General features: G+C 47.3%; 1 protein-coding gene across 2 annotated transcripts in view; it reads left to right on the forward strand.

Annotated features, from left to right (window-relative positions):
* The window catches only part of LOC127033027 (chromatin remodeling regulator CECR2), a 139,414-nt gene that overhangs the window by 110,466 nt on the left and 10,694 nt on the right, over positions 1 to 18,254 (forward strand). For both annotated transcript variants that reach the window (XM_050920805.1, XM_050920815.1), the window contains exons 10-16: positions 4,851 to 4,980; positions 5,300 to 5,337; positions 5,438 to 5,529; positions 5,761 to 5,887; positions 15,427 to 15,839; positions 16,740 to 16,868; positions 17,181 to 18,000. In XM_050920805.1, the coding sequence (XP_050776762.1) occupies positions 4,851 to 4,980; positions 5,300 to 5,337; positions 5,438 to 5,529; positions 5,761 to 5,887; positions 15,427 to 15,839; positions 16,740 to 16,868; positions 17,181 to 18,000 (1,749 nt within the window). The remainder of the gene's footprint in view (positions 1 to 4,850; positions 4,981 to 5,299; positions 5,338 to 5,437; positions 5,530 to 5,760; positions 5,888 to 15,426; positions 15,840 to 16,739; positions 16,869 to 17,180; positions 18,001 to 18,254) is intronic.

An 18,254-nucleotide genomic window follows, 5' to 3' on the forward strand; every position in this document is an offset into this window, starting at 1 on the left:
TCAGCCATATATGTACATAGAGAGATAAATAGAATCACTGCATTATCTGATGGTGTTAGGCCTTGTCTACACAAAAATTTGCTCTGGGTTAGCTTAAATCTGTTTTTAAAAACAATTTAACTAAACTAGTGTAAATTTCTGTGTGGACTGTCTCGTTTTGGGTTAAGAGTGGCTTTTTTCAGTGTAGTTTAAAGCTGCTCCCAATTAACTTAAGGGAAATCAAAATAAGTTTGTCTTAAACCAAAATAAGTGTCCATGAAGTCTTATTGCACTAGTTTAATTAAACTGGTTTAAAATCAAACCTTTAGTTAAATCAGTGCATATTTTTTATGTACACTGGGCCTTAGAAACATCAGTTATCCAGGTAATATTTTGGGTTTTCCACAGTTCACTTTATTACTAGACACACTCTCAATGACAGTAAATCAAGTTTTTCTCTGGGAAAAGATTTTTCATGACAGATCAGCAATGACCCTAAGGTGAAGTAGTTTATTTTGTAAGACTGGATGTTCACATACACAGATTTTTAGGGTTACAAAGACTTTTAACTTTATGGTTCATCTTAACTGAATTTTTTAAGGAGTACTGCAATGACAGAAAACTGGAGAATGAAGCATTTGCACCACCTAATGAGACTTCACCTGCTTTTTAGTTTCAGGCTGTGGGCATACTTAGATCGTCTGTACCTTGTCAATCTGATACTTTGCTAGCCCAGGGGTAGGCAACCTATGGCACGTGTGCTGAAGGCAGCACGCGAGCTGATTTTTCAGTGGCACTCACACTGCTCGGGTCCTGGCCACTGATCCGGGGAGCTCTGCATTTTAATTTAATTTTAAATGAAGCTTCTTTAACATTTTAAAAACCTTATTTACTTTACATACAACAATAGTTTGGTTATATATTATAGACTTATAGAAAGAGATCTTCTAAAAACGTTAAAATGTATTACTGGCATGCAAAACCTTAAATTAGAGTGAATAAATGAAGACTCGGCACACCACTTCTGAACGGTTGCCGACCCCTGTGCTAGCCTCTTCTTTATGGTATAATCCAGATGGTGAACCTCTGCTGGGCCCATCTGCATTTCCCTGGATTTATGGTTTCAACCAGCTTTCTGGATTTCCACCAGAATAGCTGTTAGAGGTTTCAAGTGCTCCTCTCACATGGCACTATGTATCACCTAGATATGCAGTTGGAAAATTATGAAGTACCTTTGGGACACTGGCAACCTTTCAGAGTTTGATGGGTAGTGCCTGTTTAGGCCAAAAGCGTGCCAGTGATGTAAAACAGTCCAACTGTGATCCTAAAAATGAGATGCTTTATATTGCAGTGATAGGGTTAATGGCAGGTGCCTTTAACTGAGCTCCAGCCTGGAAATATGGTAGCTTTCCCCCAGATTCTCTATCATCTCATCAGTGCAAAGCATCATCAGATTTAGACAGCTTCCCAGAGCCTACACAAAGTGAACACTCCTATTTTTCTTGGGCGCTATCACTACAAGGCTTGTCCATTTAGTATTAAATGGCTCAGCTACTCCTACGTCATTCATTTTCCTTAACTCATTGTACAGGTATCCATTGCACCTTTGGTCTCAGTGTCCCTAATCCTTTAAAAAGTGATGTGCGATATTAAGGTAGTTCTTGCTGGATCCATTTAATGATCCATACGTATACAGGAACATATGTTGGGATTGGTCTATTCTAGGTTCAAAGATAAGCCAGGTGGATTCCTCCTTCGCATCTTTCTGACCAGGCAAACTTGGATCCAAGGCCTTTCCTTCCCCTTTGATCTTCTGGATCAGCTCACAAGATGTAAATTCCCCTTTTGATTCCTTCTACATATGCCACCTTTCCTGGTTTCCCACATACAGTAGTTCTTCTGGAAAAAAGTTGTTTCTCTGTAGCTGAAGACCCAGTCACCACACATGATATTGGACAGTCTGCTACAAGTTGTGGTATTCTAAGTCAGGATAAACCAATTCTGTGTTAGAGGGGATGTTTATCAGCCATACTTACTTTCATCAAAAATTTACTAGTCCTTAATTTCTGTGCAGAACACCAGAAACCCATGTAATCTCCATGTACACAGCACAATTCCAAGATGTTGCTTACATCCAGACCTTTAGTGAGGATCCATTTGTGGTGGACAAAGGTCCGTGCACTACCTGTATCAAGGAGGCCTCTTAACTTTCTCTCATTTAGGAATCACACACACATCTGGATGCCATCACCGAAATGGCTAATATTAAGATTCCTCCTGGGAAAAGACACAGGTTCATCATCCATGACATTTTTCACTGGAGAGTACCCTGGTTTATGTCACACTTGGTTACAGTAAAAGTATACCTTGGTTTTTATATCCATTCCACCTCTGTAGTATCCAGGTTTATCTTACACCAAGTCCCCTCTCGCCTGCTAGCCAGAGTCCTGTAAGAGTAAACTTGAAAACTCTTCACCATTCTTTGTTCTGACACACCCAGGCCTGAAACAGCTCCTGAATGATAATATCCAGTATCTCCTCAGTGGATTTCTTTGGATGTAGCAATCATGTTGTAGAATCAATTTTTTCTCAGGGTGCTGCTTCTGATGGACTCTTCAGCAGTATTCAGAGACCTGACCCTTCTCTTAGGGTTAGCAGTTTTTTCTTAGGAGTAGTCACTAGGGTGTCCTCATGTGGTGCAATAGACTTCAGGTGCCTTCTCAGATAACGGGTACCAGGAAGGGAATCCACCAGCTCTGTGGCTGGTCACAAAATATGGCCAGCCACACAAAACAAAGAAAACTCCAACATCTTCCCGCTTGTGGTTCTGCGAAAGTTTAGAAGGCTTTTGCACCATCCTTGATGGACATTCTCCCTCAAAAACATACCTTTGAAGACAGGAATGGTGCTTCTAGTGTCAGTGGGAGTAATGTAGTTCAGAAACATTCTCAGTTTTTCTCTTCATTCCTTTTTACCTCCGTCCTTAGTTGACAAACTGGAATGTAGCAATAGCTTTCCTTCAGGATGTGGCATTTCTTGAGCCCTGCTCATCTTTTACTGCCTTAGTCTCATGTCACTTTGGCCCTTTAAGAACAATTAGAAAAGGGACGTGAAGGCTTCTGTCATGGTATAATTCCCCACTCTGAACCTTAGCGTCCAAAAGATGGGGTACCAGCATGAATTCTTCTAAGCTCAATTACCAGCTTAGTACTTGTAGCGCTGCCACCAACCAGGAATTCCAGTGCCTGGTACACTTTGGTCCCCCCAAAACCTTGCCCGGGGGACCCCCAAGACCCAGTCCCTCTGGATCTTAACACAAGGAAAGTAAACCCTTTCCCTCACCATTGCCTCTCCCAGGCTTCCCCTCCCTGGGTTACCCTGGAAGATCACTGTGATTCAAACTCCTTGAATCTTAAACAGAGAGGAAAATGCACCTTCCCCGCCCCTTCTCTCTCCCCCTCCCAGACTCTCCCTGAGAGAGACAGTAATCCTAACACAGAGAGAAATTAACCTCTCTCCCCCTTCCCTGCTTTCTCCCCACCAATTCCCTGGTGAATCCAGACCCCGTCCCCTGGGATCTCGCACCAGAATAAAAAAAAAAATCAGGTTCTTAAACAAGAAAAGCTTTTAATTAAAGAGAGAAAAACAGTAAAAATTATCTTTGTAAATTTAAGATGGAATATTTTACAGGGTCTTTCAGCTATAGACACTGGGAATACCCTCCCAGCCTAAGTATACAAGTACAAATTAAAATCCTTTCAGCAAAATACAAATTTGAACTCCTTCCAGCCAAATACACATTTGCAAATAAAGAAAACAAACATAAGCCTAACTCGCCTTATTACCTAGTACTTACTATTTTGAATCTATAAGAACCTGTATCAGGGAGATTGGAGAGAAACCTGGTTGCACGTCTGGTCACTCTCAGAACCCAGAGAGAACAACCACCAGAAACTAACAGCACACACAAAACTTCCCTCCCTCAAGATTTGAAAGTTTCCTGTCCCCTGATTGGTCCTCTGGTCAGGTGACAGCCAGGCTCACTGATTTTGTTAACCCTTTACAGGCAAAAGAGATATGAAGTACTTCTGTTCTATTAACTCTTACTTATCTGTTTATGACAGCTGCCATCTCACGGGACAGGCCTGAAGTGCAGAGGCTGTAGGAGGCAAATACACCAGAATCTCCTCCAGTCTCTCATCTTCTGCTACCCTTTCTTTGGGTCTTCACCTTACATTTCCAAGTCTCTGGTATTCTCCTCTGTGGGAGATCCCACCTTCATACCATATGTGGGTTGCTGCAGCTGCAGTGACCAAGGAAACAGAGTGTCTTCTCAGAACACAGTTCTGGAGACATAATCTTGGTACAAAACATGTGCTTGTGAATTTAAGTGACTTAGAGCTGTTATAAAAAAAAACAACTAAGCTCACACACAACCAGTAAACTTCCCCATCTGAAACAGAACAGTTGCTAACCAATGCCTGGCTGCAGACCAGAGGTGGTCTGAAAGTAGCTCCTGCCATCTCTGCCACTGACCTCTTAAACCTCAGCAACATAGCTGGCCCAGACTGGTCAGTTAAGTGGAAATTTGTCTGGAAACAGGCTAGCAGCAGCTTTGCAACAGTGACACTGCAAAATAGGTTGTTGTTAAGGTGGAGAGGAGAGGAGGAAAGGCAGGTATGGTGCTCCTGTATTCTGTTTCGTTGCTGCTGCCCTTGCTGGAGGGATGACAGCGTTTACTGGGTAAAGCCCTTGGTTGTCGGACACGACAGCCTCCTGAAACTGGCTGCTGAATAGCCTCCTTAGTTTTCTTGTGTCATGTTACTGATGAGGGGTAAGAGGGCTAAACGGCTTTTTTTCTCCCATTGCAGAACGAGCCAGGAGGAGGAAGCTCCGGGAAGAACGGGCTTGGCTTCTGGCCCAGGGGAAGGAGCTTCCCCCAGAACTTTCCCACTTGGATCCCAGTTCTCCTGCTAGGGAGGAAAGGAAGACCAAGGATCTGTGAGTACATTGCAGTGTGTGCAACATGCCTGTGCATTCATACACTTTCAGGGTAGGAAGTAGGAGGAATGTGGCCAGTGATACAGTAAATGGGGTGGGTGGTAATAAGGATGGTGAGGAGGGGATTGAGGTGGGAGGAATGTCTGAGGGGCGTAGAGTGCTGTACAGGCAAGAGAGTGTCTGTTTGAATGAGTGTTCGTAGTGTGGATGCACGTACGGATTCTTCTGCAGAACCTTACTGTTGGCAGCACCAGGTATGGGTTGGAGGAATGATGAAGATAAGAGTGTGTGTATTCATTATTGCACTTACCATTTGCAGCTTTGAACTGGATGATGAGTTCACCGCCATGTACAAAGGTCAGTCTTCTACTCTCGCCTTTCACTTTGCAGGAGTTAAAAATAAGTGAATGTCTGCCTGGTTGTACGTAACAGTTTCTCTTCCTGTTGTTGCGGTCAGTTCTAGATGTGGTAAAGGCTCACAAGGACTCTTGGCCCTTCTTGGAACCAGTTGATGAATCATATGCTCCAAACTACTACCAGATCATTAAGGTACGCAACATGGTCCAACCTGCTCCATCGGTCTTGCATGTGACTCTTTGGATTGGTAGAAAGCTAGGTCTTTAGTCAGTTCTTTTTAGTTATTTGGCCATGTGTTATGCAGGAGGTCAGACTAGATCATCGTAACAGTCCCTTCTGGCCTCTTTAGGAAGCTAGTAACACCACCTTCTGGGCCTCTCTCATGCTTTGTTGTAATTGAAGGGAGATGTTGATGTGTTTCAGGCTCCCATGGACATTTCTAGCATGGAGAAGAAGCTGAATGGAGGTCAGTACTGCACCAAGGAGGAGTTTGTGGGTGACATGAAGACCATGTTCAGGAACTGCCTAAAATACAATGGTGAAGGCAGTGGTAAGAGCAATGAGAAAACTTGTTCCATTTGTTGGTAGCTCTTGGTGGTCTAAAAGCCCTACCCTCTACCTAGTCATCCATAGCTGGCTCGTACTGGACACCAGAACTCTTTCTGGATACCTTCTGGAGGGTGGAGGTGACAGCAGGAGTTCATGGATAGTAAAGCCCCGATTCAGCAAGGTTTGTAAATGTGTCTGTAATGATAAGCACATGACCAGTCACGTTGACTTCAGTTGTGGCTACTCACACATGTGAAGTTATGCATGTACTTAAATCCCTTGATAAATTGGGGCCTATTAACTGTACCAAAGGATCTAGTCTAGTTGGGCAAAGTGCAATAGGTGTGAAAAAAAAGACCCTTCAGGAGTTTGCTCTCTTGTATGTGTGTGTTCTCTGTGTTACGGGGATGGTATCTGAATTACAGGGATTGTGTGGAGGGCAGGAGTATGCTTAGCCCTCAGTGTCTTTAAAGTAAAACTCAGGGAGGAACACAGTGTGTGTGCAGCCTTTGGAGGGGAATGGTGTTCTTAGGTTCTCCTTTGAGTCTTAGACCAGCAACACAAGTCAGCTGGTGGGAGGCCCTGGGACCATCAGGACTCCGCATTGCTATGGCAGTTAAAATCTGGTGCCTCACTGAGGTGAAACGTGCAGGTTATCAGTATGGGAATATTGCAGGCTCTGTCTCGCCAGCACCTGCCAGTGTCAGCCAGTGTAACAGTGGAGAGTAAGGAGTTTAAATCCCTCAAGCATTGTCCCCAAGTGAAAGTGAATTCCAGCATCACAGAGGGACGAGATCTCTCTGTTCATCCTCGAGTGCTTGCTCATGTTGATTCCATTCTAGGTGTGCGCACGTGCACAGTCGTTAGAGATTTTTGCCTTAGCGGTATCATAGGGTCGGCTGTGGTGCCCCCTTGAATGCCGTGCTCATGCTTAGGTATATCAGGTGCCGCCAGCCCTACACCCTCTCAGTTCCTTCTTGCCTCCCATGGTGGTTATTTGGAGCACGTCTCCTTGCATAGCAAGGGCTAGTGGTTTCCTCTCTGACTTTGAGCCTTAGGGCCTTGTAAGTAGTTGTTTATAGTAGTTAGTGTTAAGTATTTGTTAAATGTAGTTAGAAGTTAGAGTCCCAGAGGGGACTTTGCCCCAGGTGGGGCATGCCCTGGTCTCTGGGGTTTAATCCCTGCGTGGACTATAACAAGCCTATGCCTTTAAGTGACCCCCACAGCAGCTGCCTTAAGTGCTTGGGGGAATCACATGTGAAGGACAAGTGTCGTGTTTGTAAAAGTTTTCCACCCAGGACTCAGAAAGAGCGGAATATTCGTTTGAGGGCTCTCCTCATGTAGGCTGCTCTCCGTCCAGCTTCTGAGCCATCCTGCCTTGACTTAACTCCAACTATCTCGGCCTCAGTGCACAGTGCACCCCTGGCACCGGGTTCTGCCAGGCACCGCTCTCCGTTGGCTGGTACCCAGAAAGAAGACTAAGAAGCCTGGCTCCCCGGCACTGGGCAAGAGAGGCCATGAGGCATCAGGAAAATACCTAGTTCGGGCTGCCCGGCCACTCCGGTAGCCATGTGGACCCAAACTTGTGGCAACATTGATGCCCTCCCCCGGCGCCAAGAGAACAGAGGCCTCCGCCCTTGCCACCAGCACCACACATGCCGCAGGAGGTGGCAAAGGCTCCCTATGTGGGCAAGCCAGCCACTAAGACCCCCAGGGGCCAGTGGAGCACCACCAGTTCCCCTGAGCTAAGGCAGCGCTCTCCGTCTGCACATTGCAGATCTCTGGCATCACAGCCCAGATCCTCTGGGGCTTTCCCTCGATCACTGGCACTGCATTCGCGTTCCCTGCCATCTCAACGCGGATCACCTAGGGCGAGGCAGCTGTCTCTGTACAACCGGCACCATTCGCCTTCCCACTGGTCGTCCTCTCGGCGCAGATCTTAGTCGCCTGCCCTGTGGGAATGCTCCCCATCACGATACTGGTTCCCTTGGTACCGGCACCGCTCCTCCTCCAAGCACCGGCCTCCGACCACAACAGTCAGCAGGCAGGCACAGGTGTCGGCAGCCTCGCCGTGGTCACCAGAAGAGGATTTCTCTAGCACGGAAGGGCAGTTTAGCCCCTCGCTGAGAGTCCACTGGCACAATTGGGCACCTGAGGCCGCATCAACGTCTACGGCGCTGCCTTGGCAGCATGGCCAGGGGCCAGCACAGTGGCCTTATTGGAGTGCGTGGGGCATGCCAGTGATGATGATGCCCTCTTCGCACCGCTGATCTGCCGTCACCTCGGATCAAAAGTTGATGGCACCGGGCTCGGTGCATGAAGCACACTCGGAGATCGGGGTAGAGGAGACAGTGCCCACCCCAAAACCCCCTCCCCCCTCAGGGGATGATGCCCTGGAGCCTCCCTCAACAGTACAGTTGTCTTCCTCATCCCTGGACAAGGTGATCATGGGACCCTCGGGCCAGTCTGCTGGACACTTTTAAAGAACACCAGACCCTGCTTCGACAGGTGACCGAGAGGTGGAGGAGATGGCCAAGCAGGTGGACACCATGTTCAGTGTGCTCTTGGCCTCTACCCCACCTGTGTTGCAATACCAGTGCATTACGGGGTCCTGAAAATTGCCAAGGCCCTGTGGCAAACCACATCGTCCATCCCTCTCATCTCCAAAAGGGCTGAAAAAAAGTACTTTGCCCTGGCCAAAGGGTTCAAGTACCTTTATGCCCACCCACCCACCTCTGGGCTCACTGGTCGTCTCTGTGGCTAACGAGAAGGATAAGCAGGGGCACACCAGTTCAACTCCCAGAAATAAAGAGTCCAAAAGACTGGACCTTTTTGGGAGAAAAATGTATTCGACAGCCAGCCTGCAATTCCGGGTGATGAACCACCAGGCCCTCTTGGGCAGGTACAATTTTAACTTATGGGATTCCCTCTATAAGTTCAAGGAGTCACTCCCACAGGGTTTGGCCCAGGTATTTGGCACCCTGGTAGAAGAGGGCACTGCTGTGGCTTGGTGCTCTCTGCAAATGACATGGGACATGGTGGACTTGGCAGCTAAGGTGGTTGCATCAGCAATGGTCATGAGGCACAGCTCCTAGCTTCAGACCGCCTCTCCCAAGAGATACAGACCTCGATCCAGGACCTCCCATTCGATGGGAATGGACTTTGTGCAGAGCAAAGGCCATGAGGCTGCATGGGTTAAAGGACACTCAGACCACCCTTCACTCGCTGGATATGCATATGCTGCAATCTGCAAGGAAGCAGTTCTGACCACCCCTTCTGCCAAAACCTTGTCAGCCTTGTCAGGGGTCTGCAAGGCAAAGGGATAGAGACACGAGTATTAGTCGTCCTCACCCTTCCAACTCCCACTCATCCATGCAGCTCGGCCCAGCTAAGCATCCAGGGAGCCAGAAGTGCTCATTTTGAAGGTGAAGTTGAGAGCGACGCCCCAGTCAACTCCCTGGATCCACTTTGTTCTTTCCTCAGCCGTTTTCATCCCTACGGTTCGATATGGTTGCAGGTCACCTCAGACCACAGTATAGGGGCTATGCCCTGCAATTTTCAGCCGCCCCTCCCTCCCAGCCCCCTTCTTCTCCGTCCCTCTTCAGGGACCCTTCTCACGAGCAACTCCTCATTCAAAAGGTCGAGGACCTCCTGCACCTGGGGGCGGTGGAGGAAGTCCTTCGAGACATGAAAGGAAAGGGGTTCTATTTCCGCTACTTCCTAATCCCGAAAGCAAAAGGGCACCACAGACCCATTGTGAACTTGTGTCACCTCAACAAGTCTCTCAGAAAGTTGAAGTTTCGCATGGTCTCCCTGGTCTCGATCATCCCCCTCCCTGGATCTGGGAAACTGGTACTCCGCTATCGACTTGAAGGATGCTTATTTCCATATTTCAAGGTGTGACAAAATGGCCAATGTTGGTATGGTGGGTCCTGCATTTTTCTTGGGGGGTGGGAGGGTGTTAGGACGCCGCACCTTGCCCTTGCTCTTGGGGTGTCAAGGGCCCCACTAGCGGCCTGGGAAGGTGGTAGAGGAGGAAAGCAGGGAAGGGGTCTGGGTTTGGTCCTCACATTGAGCCCCAATCCTTCTCAACCCCTGCGGGTTACTTACCCTCTTCCCAATTGGGTAGGGTTACCCTTGGTCTTTGATGCTGTGGCAGGGAGTCTACCTGCCCTGCTGGGGCAGGGTCTCCCTTCCTCCGGTTCTCTGGTCTTTTAATTCTCAGCAACACACCAGCATACTCCAGTCCTCTCTCCATCCTCACTCCACACTGTCTGCCTGAAACAGGGTGTTTTTTATTAGGTTCCTGACAGGGCTTAATTGGCTACAGGTGCGCCAATTAATCTGTAGTAACCTTCCCTAGTCTATAGGGAACCACACCTTAATTAGCCTACGGCTTTTATATCTCCCCTCTACCGCTCTCCCACTGCTCCCTGGCCCTGCTGGATCACAAAGGTCACAGGCATTTCCTCCATTTCATAGTGGGCAGACGCCATTTTCAATTCATGGCGCTGCCCTTTGGCCTCTCATCAGCCCCAAAGGTGTTCACAAAATGTATGGTGCTAGTGGCTGCTTACCTGAGACATCAAGGGGTCCAGGTCTCCCCGTATCTCAGCGACTGGGCTCATCAAGGGCAGGTCCCAGGAACAAGTACAAAGGAGCCTCGATCTGGTGTGTTCCACCTATCATAACCTGGGTCTGTTGATAAACGAGAAAAAATCCACCTTAACACCAGTACAGTGAATAGAGTTGATTGGGGCACTTCTCATCTCCATGCGAGCCAGTGCCTTTCTTCCAGAAGTGTGTTTTCAGGCCGTGTCGGACATGATCTCCCATGTGAAGAACCACCTGCTCACCACGGCTCACATCTGCCTGCGGTTGTTGGGCTACATTCACATCTGTGTGGTAAGTCATCCCCGGCTCCATATGTGACCCCTAATAGCGTGGCTGGCATCAGTCTACATCCTCACCACGCACAACTAAGACCGGATAGTCAGGGTGCCGGATTATATCCGGTCATCCCTGGATTGGTAGTTGGACCCTAGGTCGGTGTTGGAGGGAGTTCCCTTCAGACCTGGACCAGCTTTGGACCTGGGTTGGGGAGCCCATCTGGGCGATCTGGGCACCGCTGGCTGTGGGATGATCTGGCCCACCATATCAACATCAGGGAGCTCAAAGCAGTTCACCTGGCCTGCCAGGCTTTTTTGCCTCACCTGAAGGGTGAGGTGGTGCAGATCCTGAAGGACAATACCACCACAATGTAATACATCAACAGGCAGGGTAGTGCCAAGTCTTCGGCCCTTTGTCAGAAAGCTCTCAGCCTTTGGGATGTTTGTGTGCAACATGCCATTCATCTGGTAGCTGTGCACCTGTCCAGAACCAAGAATGTGCTAGCAGATCACCTCAACAGGACCTTCTCATCTCACCACGAGTGGTCGCTCCATCCGGAGATGGTCAGCATAATCTTCCAGAGGTGGGGAAGTCCCCAGGTGGACTTGTTTGCTTCCCGGCAGAACAGGAAATGTCACTTGTTATGTTCAATCTGGCAGATGGACAGGGGCTCCCTATGAGATGCGTTTCTCATCCCGTGGTCAGGGGCACTGATGTATGCCTTCCTACCCGTGCCATTGATTCACAGAGTCCTTGTGAAGATCAAGCAGGACAGGGCAAAGATTATCCTAATAGCCCCCGTGTGGCCTCACCATTACAGGTTTGGCACGTTGCTGAAACTTTCAGTAGCTGCTTCGCTGCAGCTGCTCCTCTGGTCAGATCTGCTGTCACAGAACCACGCAGCCTTCTGCACTTGAACCTGGCGGGGCTGCACTTGGCAGTATGGCTACTGCATGGCTAAGCGTGGATGAGTGGAAATTCTCGGCTCATGTTCAGCAGGTCTTGCTGGGTATCAGAAAACCCTCCACCAGAGCAACTTACCTGGCCAGATGGAAAAGGTTCACGTGCTGGGTCTCAGAATGGAGTATCCGGGCTGAGCAGGCCCCACTGCAGGAGATCCTGGATTACCTGCAGTACCTCAGACTCCAAGATTTGTCTCTGTCATCAATCAAGGTCCATCTGGCCGCTATCTCGGCTTTCCACTTTCCGTGGGACGTTCAGGCGGTTGTCAGAACAATCCTGCAGGAAAAACAGGATCGGACCCAAGCAAGCGGTCATCATTCCTCCTGCATGCAACAGATTAAGAGTTGAAATATAAACTGGGAGCCCAGAGAGGCATTGTGGCAGCAGTAAGGGGAGGAATAGATGCAGATACCAGGGGTACTTCAGACCCCAGAGATGATACTTACCTAACGAGGGATATTTGGACTGATCCCGAGGGGACAGATCCCGGATAGTCATACCCCTCACCCCTATTCCTTTCCCAAAGGGCCATATGCCCCCTTGAGAAGGGAACGGCAGGAATCATGGATGGTAGCAGAATTTACAGGCCACCTTAAGAGACTGGAGCTGCGACTTGATCCCAAGTGAGTAAATTTAAAAAAATGTTTTTTCTTCAAGGTAAAAAACGGAATGTGAGCGGGTTAATGCACTAATCCATGGAGTTGCCCAGGAACAATTAATTGCAGCAAAAAAGGGGAATCCTGCCATCCATTTGGCATGCAAACAAAGGCAACAGACACTAGAGGAACAAATTTGAGGTTTGCAAGAGCAAACTAAGGCAGCTGTGTTGCAGGGACGGTACTTGGTGGCTAAATAATTACAGGCAAAATGCACCACCTAAAATAAATGCAAAACGCATAAGAAGCAGCATAACTGATAAACACAGCACATTATAATTGAATAATTTATAATTGAATAATTGAAATCCAATTGGCTTTGCTTTTAAGCATGGTAATAATGGTGGTATGGGTAAAAAAAAAAAAAATCCAAAAAATACATACGTCCAATATGCGAAATCAGTTGTTGCTGACTATCTCCGGAAAGCATACCCTAGTAACGTAACATGGGTATCCTGTGGTAATGATGACCGCTTTGGTGAAAGCGTCATCACGGAGGAGAATTGTAGGCCTGAGACTTAATCAACCCCCCCCCCCCCCCCCCCAATCCCATATGAAACCAGCCTTGGGTAAAACTCAGCGAGTTCACCACTAAAATTGAAAAAAAGGAATGTTCTGCTGCTGATAAAGCATTCCCACCTCAGGAACGTCCTTAACAAAAGTTATAACCACCAAGGTTGTAAAAACACTAAATTTTTTTTTAAAAATGTAAAAAAAACTCCTCAACAAATGATAAAATAAGTTCTAACCAGCGTTTGATGCTGACCATCTGCATAAATAAAAAAGGTCACAATTAAGTTACAATTTGGGCATAAAAAATAAAATGTAAAAAACTTAAGCAAAAAAACCCACATAAGTGCCAGTGTATAATTGATTGAATTTTTTATTATTTAAAAATATAAAATAATATAATACCTTTTTTTAAAGCCTAGTTTACCTATCTAATATAAATAAAAAACAGTGCTCTTTAGAAACCATTTCTGGAGTGCAGTTCAACATCAAGCTGCTAAAACTCTAACCCCTCTGCACAACCGTAATGTGCAGAGGCATTGCCAAAAAACCCAAAATAAATAAATCCTGACTAGTCATCAGGTAAAATTTGTCTGTTTATTAAAAATGGTAAGCATAAAAAATGTTTTTAATATATGTATTCTGTGTGTGTTGCTAATAAATAAATGTTTAAAGGACAGCTGTGTAAGGTTCTTTCACTAAAAAAAGGTTCTGCAGACCCATAAAGCCCTAGTCCCCCCCCCAAAAAGGGCAGGTACTTAAATTGACCAGGTTTCTTCCTAAGCCCCATGGATAAAAATAGGTGCCTTACACCATAAACTGCCCCCCACCCCCAAATGGGGGTACCTAAATTAATTGGGTCACGCCTTAAGCCCTCAGTAGGGTATAAATAGGATGTCCTAAATTAACCAGATCATGCCTTAAGCCCTCAGTAGGGTATAGGAGCGGTGCCCTAAATTTTTTCAGGTAACAGTGCACTTACCCAACAAGCTCGAGATGATGCTGGCTTTGGCAGAGCAGTGCTGCAAGACCATGAATTCCAAGCCCACTTCAGTTGGCACTGCTTATGAGCCACCTAGAATGGAATCAACATAAGCAGGCACTCGAAGAAAAAAATGGTTATCTGCCTTTTGTAACTGTTCTACAAGATGTGTTGCTCATGTCCATTCCATTACCCGCCCTACTGCCCCTCTGTCGGGAGTTGCCAGCAAGAAGGAACTGAGAGGGTGTAGGGCAGGCAGCGCCTGATATACTGATGCATAAGCATGGTGCTCAAAGGGGCACCGCAGCCAATCCTACGGGTACTGCTAAGGCAAAAATCTCCGATGACCGTGCACGTGGGTGCGCACACACAGCATGGGAATGGAATGGACACAAGCAACACATCTCAAAGAACAACAGTTACGAAAGGTAAGTAACCGTTTTTTTCCAGTAGTGGTGTGCTACAAAGAAAATTCTGGAGTGGTCTAGAGGAAACAACCTATCATGTGATTTGCACTGAGTCACTCTTGATACCGCTGGCATGCCATTCTACTTCTTATGGACTCCACTGAAAACCAAGAAACTACATCTGAGAATTTTCCTGTGGAACTAATATACATGGGATGACTGACATCCATGTAACAAGTTCTGTGCACAAGGATCAGAAAGTGCTTTCAAAACTATATAGAGAGAATTTCACCTTTTTCTATAATGCACAGCAAAGCTTAATAACAGTCCAAGAAATTGAATATAATAGCCAGATTACACTACTATGGAATTCCAGTTGGGAAAACATAAGAATTTCTCCAGGACCTGGAGGTTGACACCGCTCTTAAAAATACTATAAGATTGTTACTGACTGACTATTCAGATCCAGCATCTTAAGTATAATTTGAGAGTTGGCACTTCTAGCAACATAATTCCCCTTTAAACCATTTTGGGATGTTAGTTTGATGTGGTCTCAAAATAAACTGCATCATGAAGGAAACCTGCACAACACTTTCAAAAGACAAACATGGGAGCTTAAATTCACAACTCTGCTAGACACTAAAAATGATGGACTGAACAGGGACACTGGATTTGTGGTTTATTTCAACAATCTGTAACCTAGTAACCCCCTCTTTTTGTCCTATGACTGCAGAGGTGGTAATGGGCCACTGCCTTAAATGTGCCAAACAATCTGTCCTATCATGCATTGTGCTATGATGCTTGCTCTCCCAGATCTGTAAAAGAGCTCTGTGTAGCTCAAAAGCTTGTCTGTTACCAACAAAAGTTGGCCCAATAAAAGATATTACCTCACCCACCTTGTGTTTCTTGAACGTCTCCAGTCCAAGTACTGACCAAGTCAGATGAGATCATAACCCAGAGTGGGCTGGTTTCAAACAGCCCTTCCCTCTTCACCTTTCTATTTAGCTTCTCCAAGGAAGATATTTATATAAACATGAGAAGTCAGAGCCTTTAGAGTAGAGACAATCTGACTTTGTCTGATTATCTTTATCCATTAAGGTCTGTCTCCCTGCCTCTCTTGTTTTGAACACAGAATACACCAAGATGGCATACAACTTGGAGAGATGCTTCCACCGGGCAATGATGAAGCACTTCCCTGGTGAAGATGGGGACACGGATGAGGAGTTCTGGATCAGAGTGGATGGGAAACGGGAGAAGAGGAGCCGTCGGACCGGGCGCTCCAGCACTGGCAATGTTTGGACCCGATCTAGAGACCCTGAGGGATCAGGCAGGAGACAGCAACACCTGGAGAATGGAGGGAAACCACCACCATTCCGGGCTGCTTCCCGGGCTCCTGTTTCCTCCTCATCTTCCTCCTCTGCAGAGGAACCAAGTGGCAGCACAATGCAACCCCCTCGGGAGGTGGGCGCTTCCAACGGCCAAGGCTTCCCTCGCCCACTGCATTATGGTGGAATGCCCAGCCAGGTGCCACACCCTGGCCAGATGGTAAGGACTGGCCTCTACGGTTTTTCACAGATTATACATGCAGAGAAGGGCCCGAGAATAAAATGGTCTCCTGTAAGTTCCCAGAAGAATCCCTCCTTTATGATCGGATCCTCTTTTTGGTGGTAGAACATGGGTTCTCATTTCTCTTTTCCTCCTCCCTTTTCCTTCTTTGTCCCTCTATAGTTTTCTCTGTGTCCTTTTAACCTTCTTTGGTTCACGCCTCCATTCTTCCTTCCTGGCGTGATCCATACAGGACTTGAAAAGTCCCCAGGGCAATGGTAAATAAAACACTTTTCTTTGGTGAGTGGAATTATGCCCTCAGTTCTACAGATTTTAGGCTTAAACATTTTAGCTGTTAGGGTTGCAAAGATGATACAGTTTTATCTTCCTAAGTCTGCAGATAGACAGCTCAATTGCCTCTGTCCTACTTATAGCTTCCTAATCAAAAGCCGAGTATAATGAACAAGACTGCTGCTTGGAGCTCAAGCCCCAGAGGCTTACGTGAAAAATGGAGCTATCAAGCATCCTGGTAGAAGAGTCCCCCTTCTCAATTAATCCAGGCTCTGTCAGGGTCTGGGAATTGTCCTGGAACTAGCTGGTGGGAGCTCCTCCCTAATCTGTCTATTGTTAGCCTCAAGCTAGTTAGGTGTCTGGCAGTTGTATAAAGGCCTGGTCCGTGGGATTCATAGCTGGGATATTTCTTCTGGTTCCCTGTGTGAAGGAGTAACTTTGTGGCATGGGATCTGTATTATTGTACACCACAGTCTCCAGCATAGCTCCTTGGAATAAGCAACTGAATTCAGTCAGAGACTCAAACAGCCTGTTAGACGCACCTCAGTCCATGGCTGCCCAGTATCTGTAGCAGCTTTGCTCTTCTGCAGCTTTTGTTTTTCTTTCCAGCGGCCAGCAGTGCCAGGAACATTTGGCCCTCTGCGGGGATCAGATCCAGCTAAACTGTATGGATCACCGCGAGTACCAGAGCCCCACCCTGGAGATCCAGTTCAGCAGCACCAGCACTTTGCCATGCAGGTAAGAGCCTTGCTCTGAAATTCATGTGTACCATGTTCTAACCTTTTAAAAGAAATAGAATGGATCCAGAGAGCAGGGAGCCATGATCTGCCCTTCTGTACTCATGGTGTATGAGTCAGTGACTGCGGTTTCCACCTCACTGCATTTGTTGGTTACAATGCCAAATGGCATCCTCTGCCTGGGGAGGGATCTGTCCGATGCTGTGAGTCACTGATTCTTTCCTGTCTCCTCCTGTTACTGGTACATGAAAAGCTACAAAGAGTAAGTGGTGACTCTTTCACTGAACCTGGCCTCTTTCTCTCCCTCCCACAGTCTACAGTCGGACTGAATGAACACAGAGGACACAGACTGGCTGCACCAGAGAAGCAGATGTGTGCAGGGCCAACACATGTCTCTGCACTGGGGCCACAGCCTGGATCCCTGCAGCTTGGGCGGATGAGTGGCCCTCCTCCAGATGCTAGTATGTACCCCCCAGTGCAGTTCCAGCAAGGATTTATTCCTCCAAGGCACAATGGACCTCCAATGAGACTACCTGAAAGCTCAGAGGTACTCCCAGGCCATATGTATAGACCATATAAATATCTAAATCGAGCACATCCTGCTGCATGGAATGGAAGTCACAGTGCTACAAACCAGACCTCCCTGGGCCCAGACGAGAAGTCCCCGTTGAGCACAGGACCTTCTTTGCAGTCTCGTGCTCTTAGTCATATGATGGACCCTCGGGCAATAAGACCACCTCTGCCTCCCAGCCAGTGGACTGAGCAATCAAATTTCCTACCTCATGGGGTCCCTGCCTCAGGATACATCAGACCACCTGGTAAAGCCACTGGTCAGAGAATGCAGCAGCCTCCAGCCTCTGTGTTTGGTGGTCCCCCTCAAATTCAGAGAGGATGCCAAGGTGGGGATTCCATGATGGACAGTCCAGAGATGATCGCCATCCAGCAGCTGTCATCTCGTGTGTGCCCACCGGGTGTGCCTTACCACCCCCGTCAGCCTCCTCCCCCGCATCTGCCTGGCCCCTTCCCACAGCTGGCCCATGTCGCATCAGCAAATGTGCAGCCTCCAAAACCAGTCTTGGGTAACGGAAACTCTCAGGATGCCAGTCAGACTGTGGAGCCAGAAAGCAACCGAGGTAATTTTAATTCTGTTGGTCTGAAGAGACCAGCAGGTCCCTGCCAGAGTTAACTTTTCATTTCCGTTTTTCTTTTCCACACCTTTCCCCCCTCACCATTATACTTGGTTTCACTCACTTCTGATAGACTGCCCATCAAACTGATCAATAGGTTTTGTTGTTAAAGGAACATTTAACTATTTTTCTAGACCAGGCAGCTCAAGCCACCCTTTTCACCTACACCAAATTGAAATGGGATGGGGGGAATGGTCACA

The sequence above is a fragment of the Gopherus flavomarginatus genome, chromosome 1 (genome assembly GCF_025201925.1).
Source record: "Gopherus flavomarginatus isolate rGopFla2 chromosome 1, rGopFla2.mat.asm, whole genome shotgun sequence".
Taxonomy (NCBI): domain Eukaryota; kingdom Metazoa; phylum Chordata; order Testudines; family Testudinidae; genus Gopherus; species Gopherus flavomarginatus.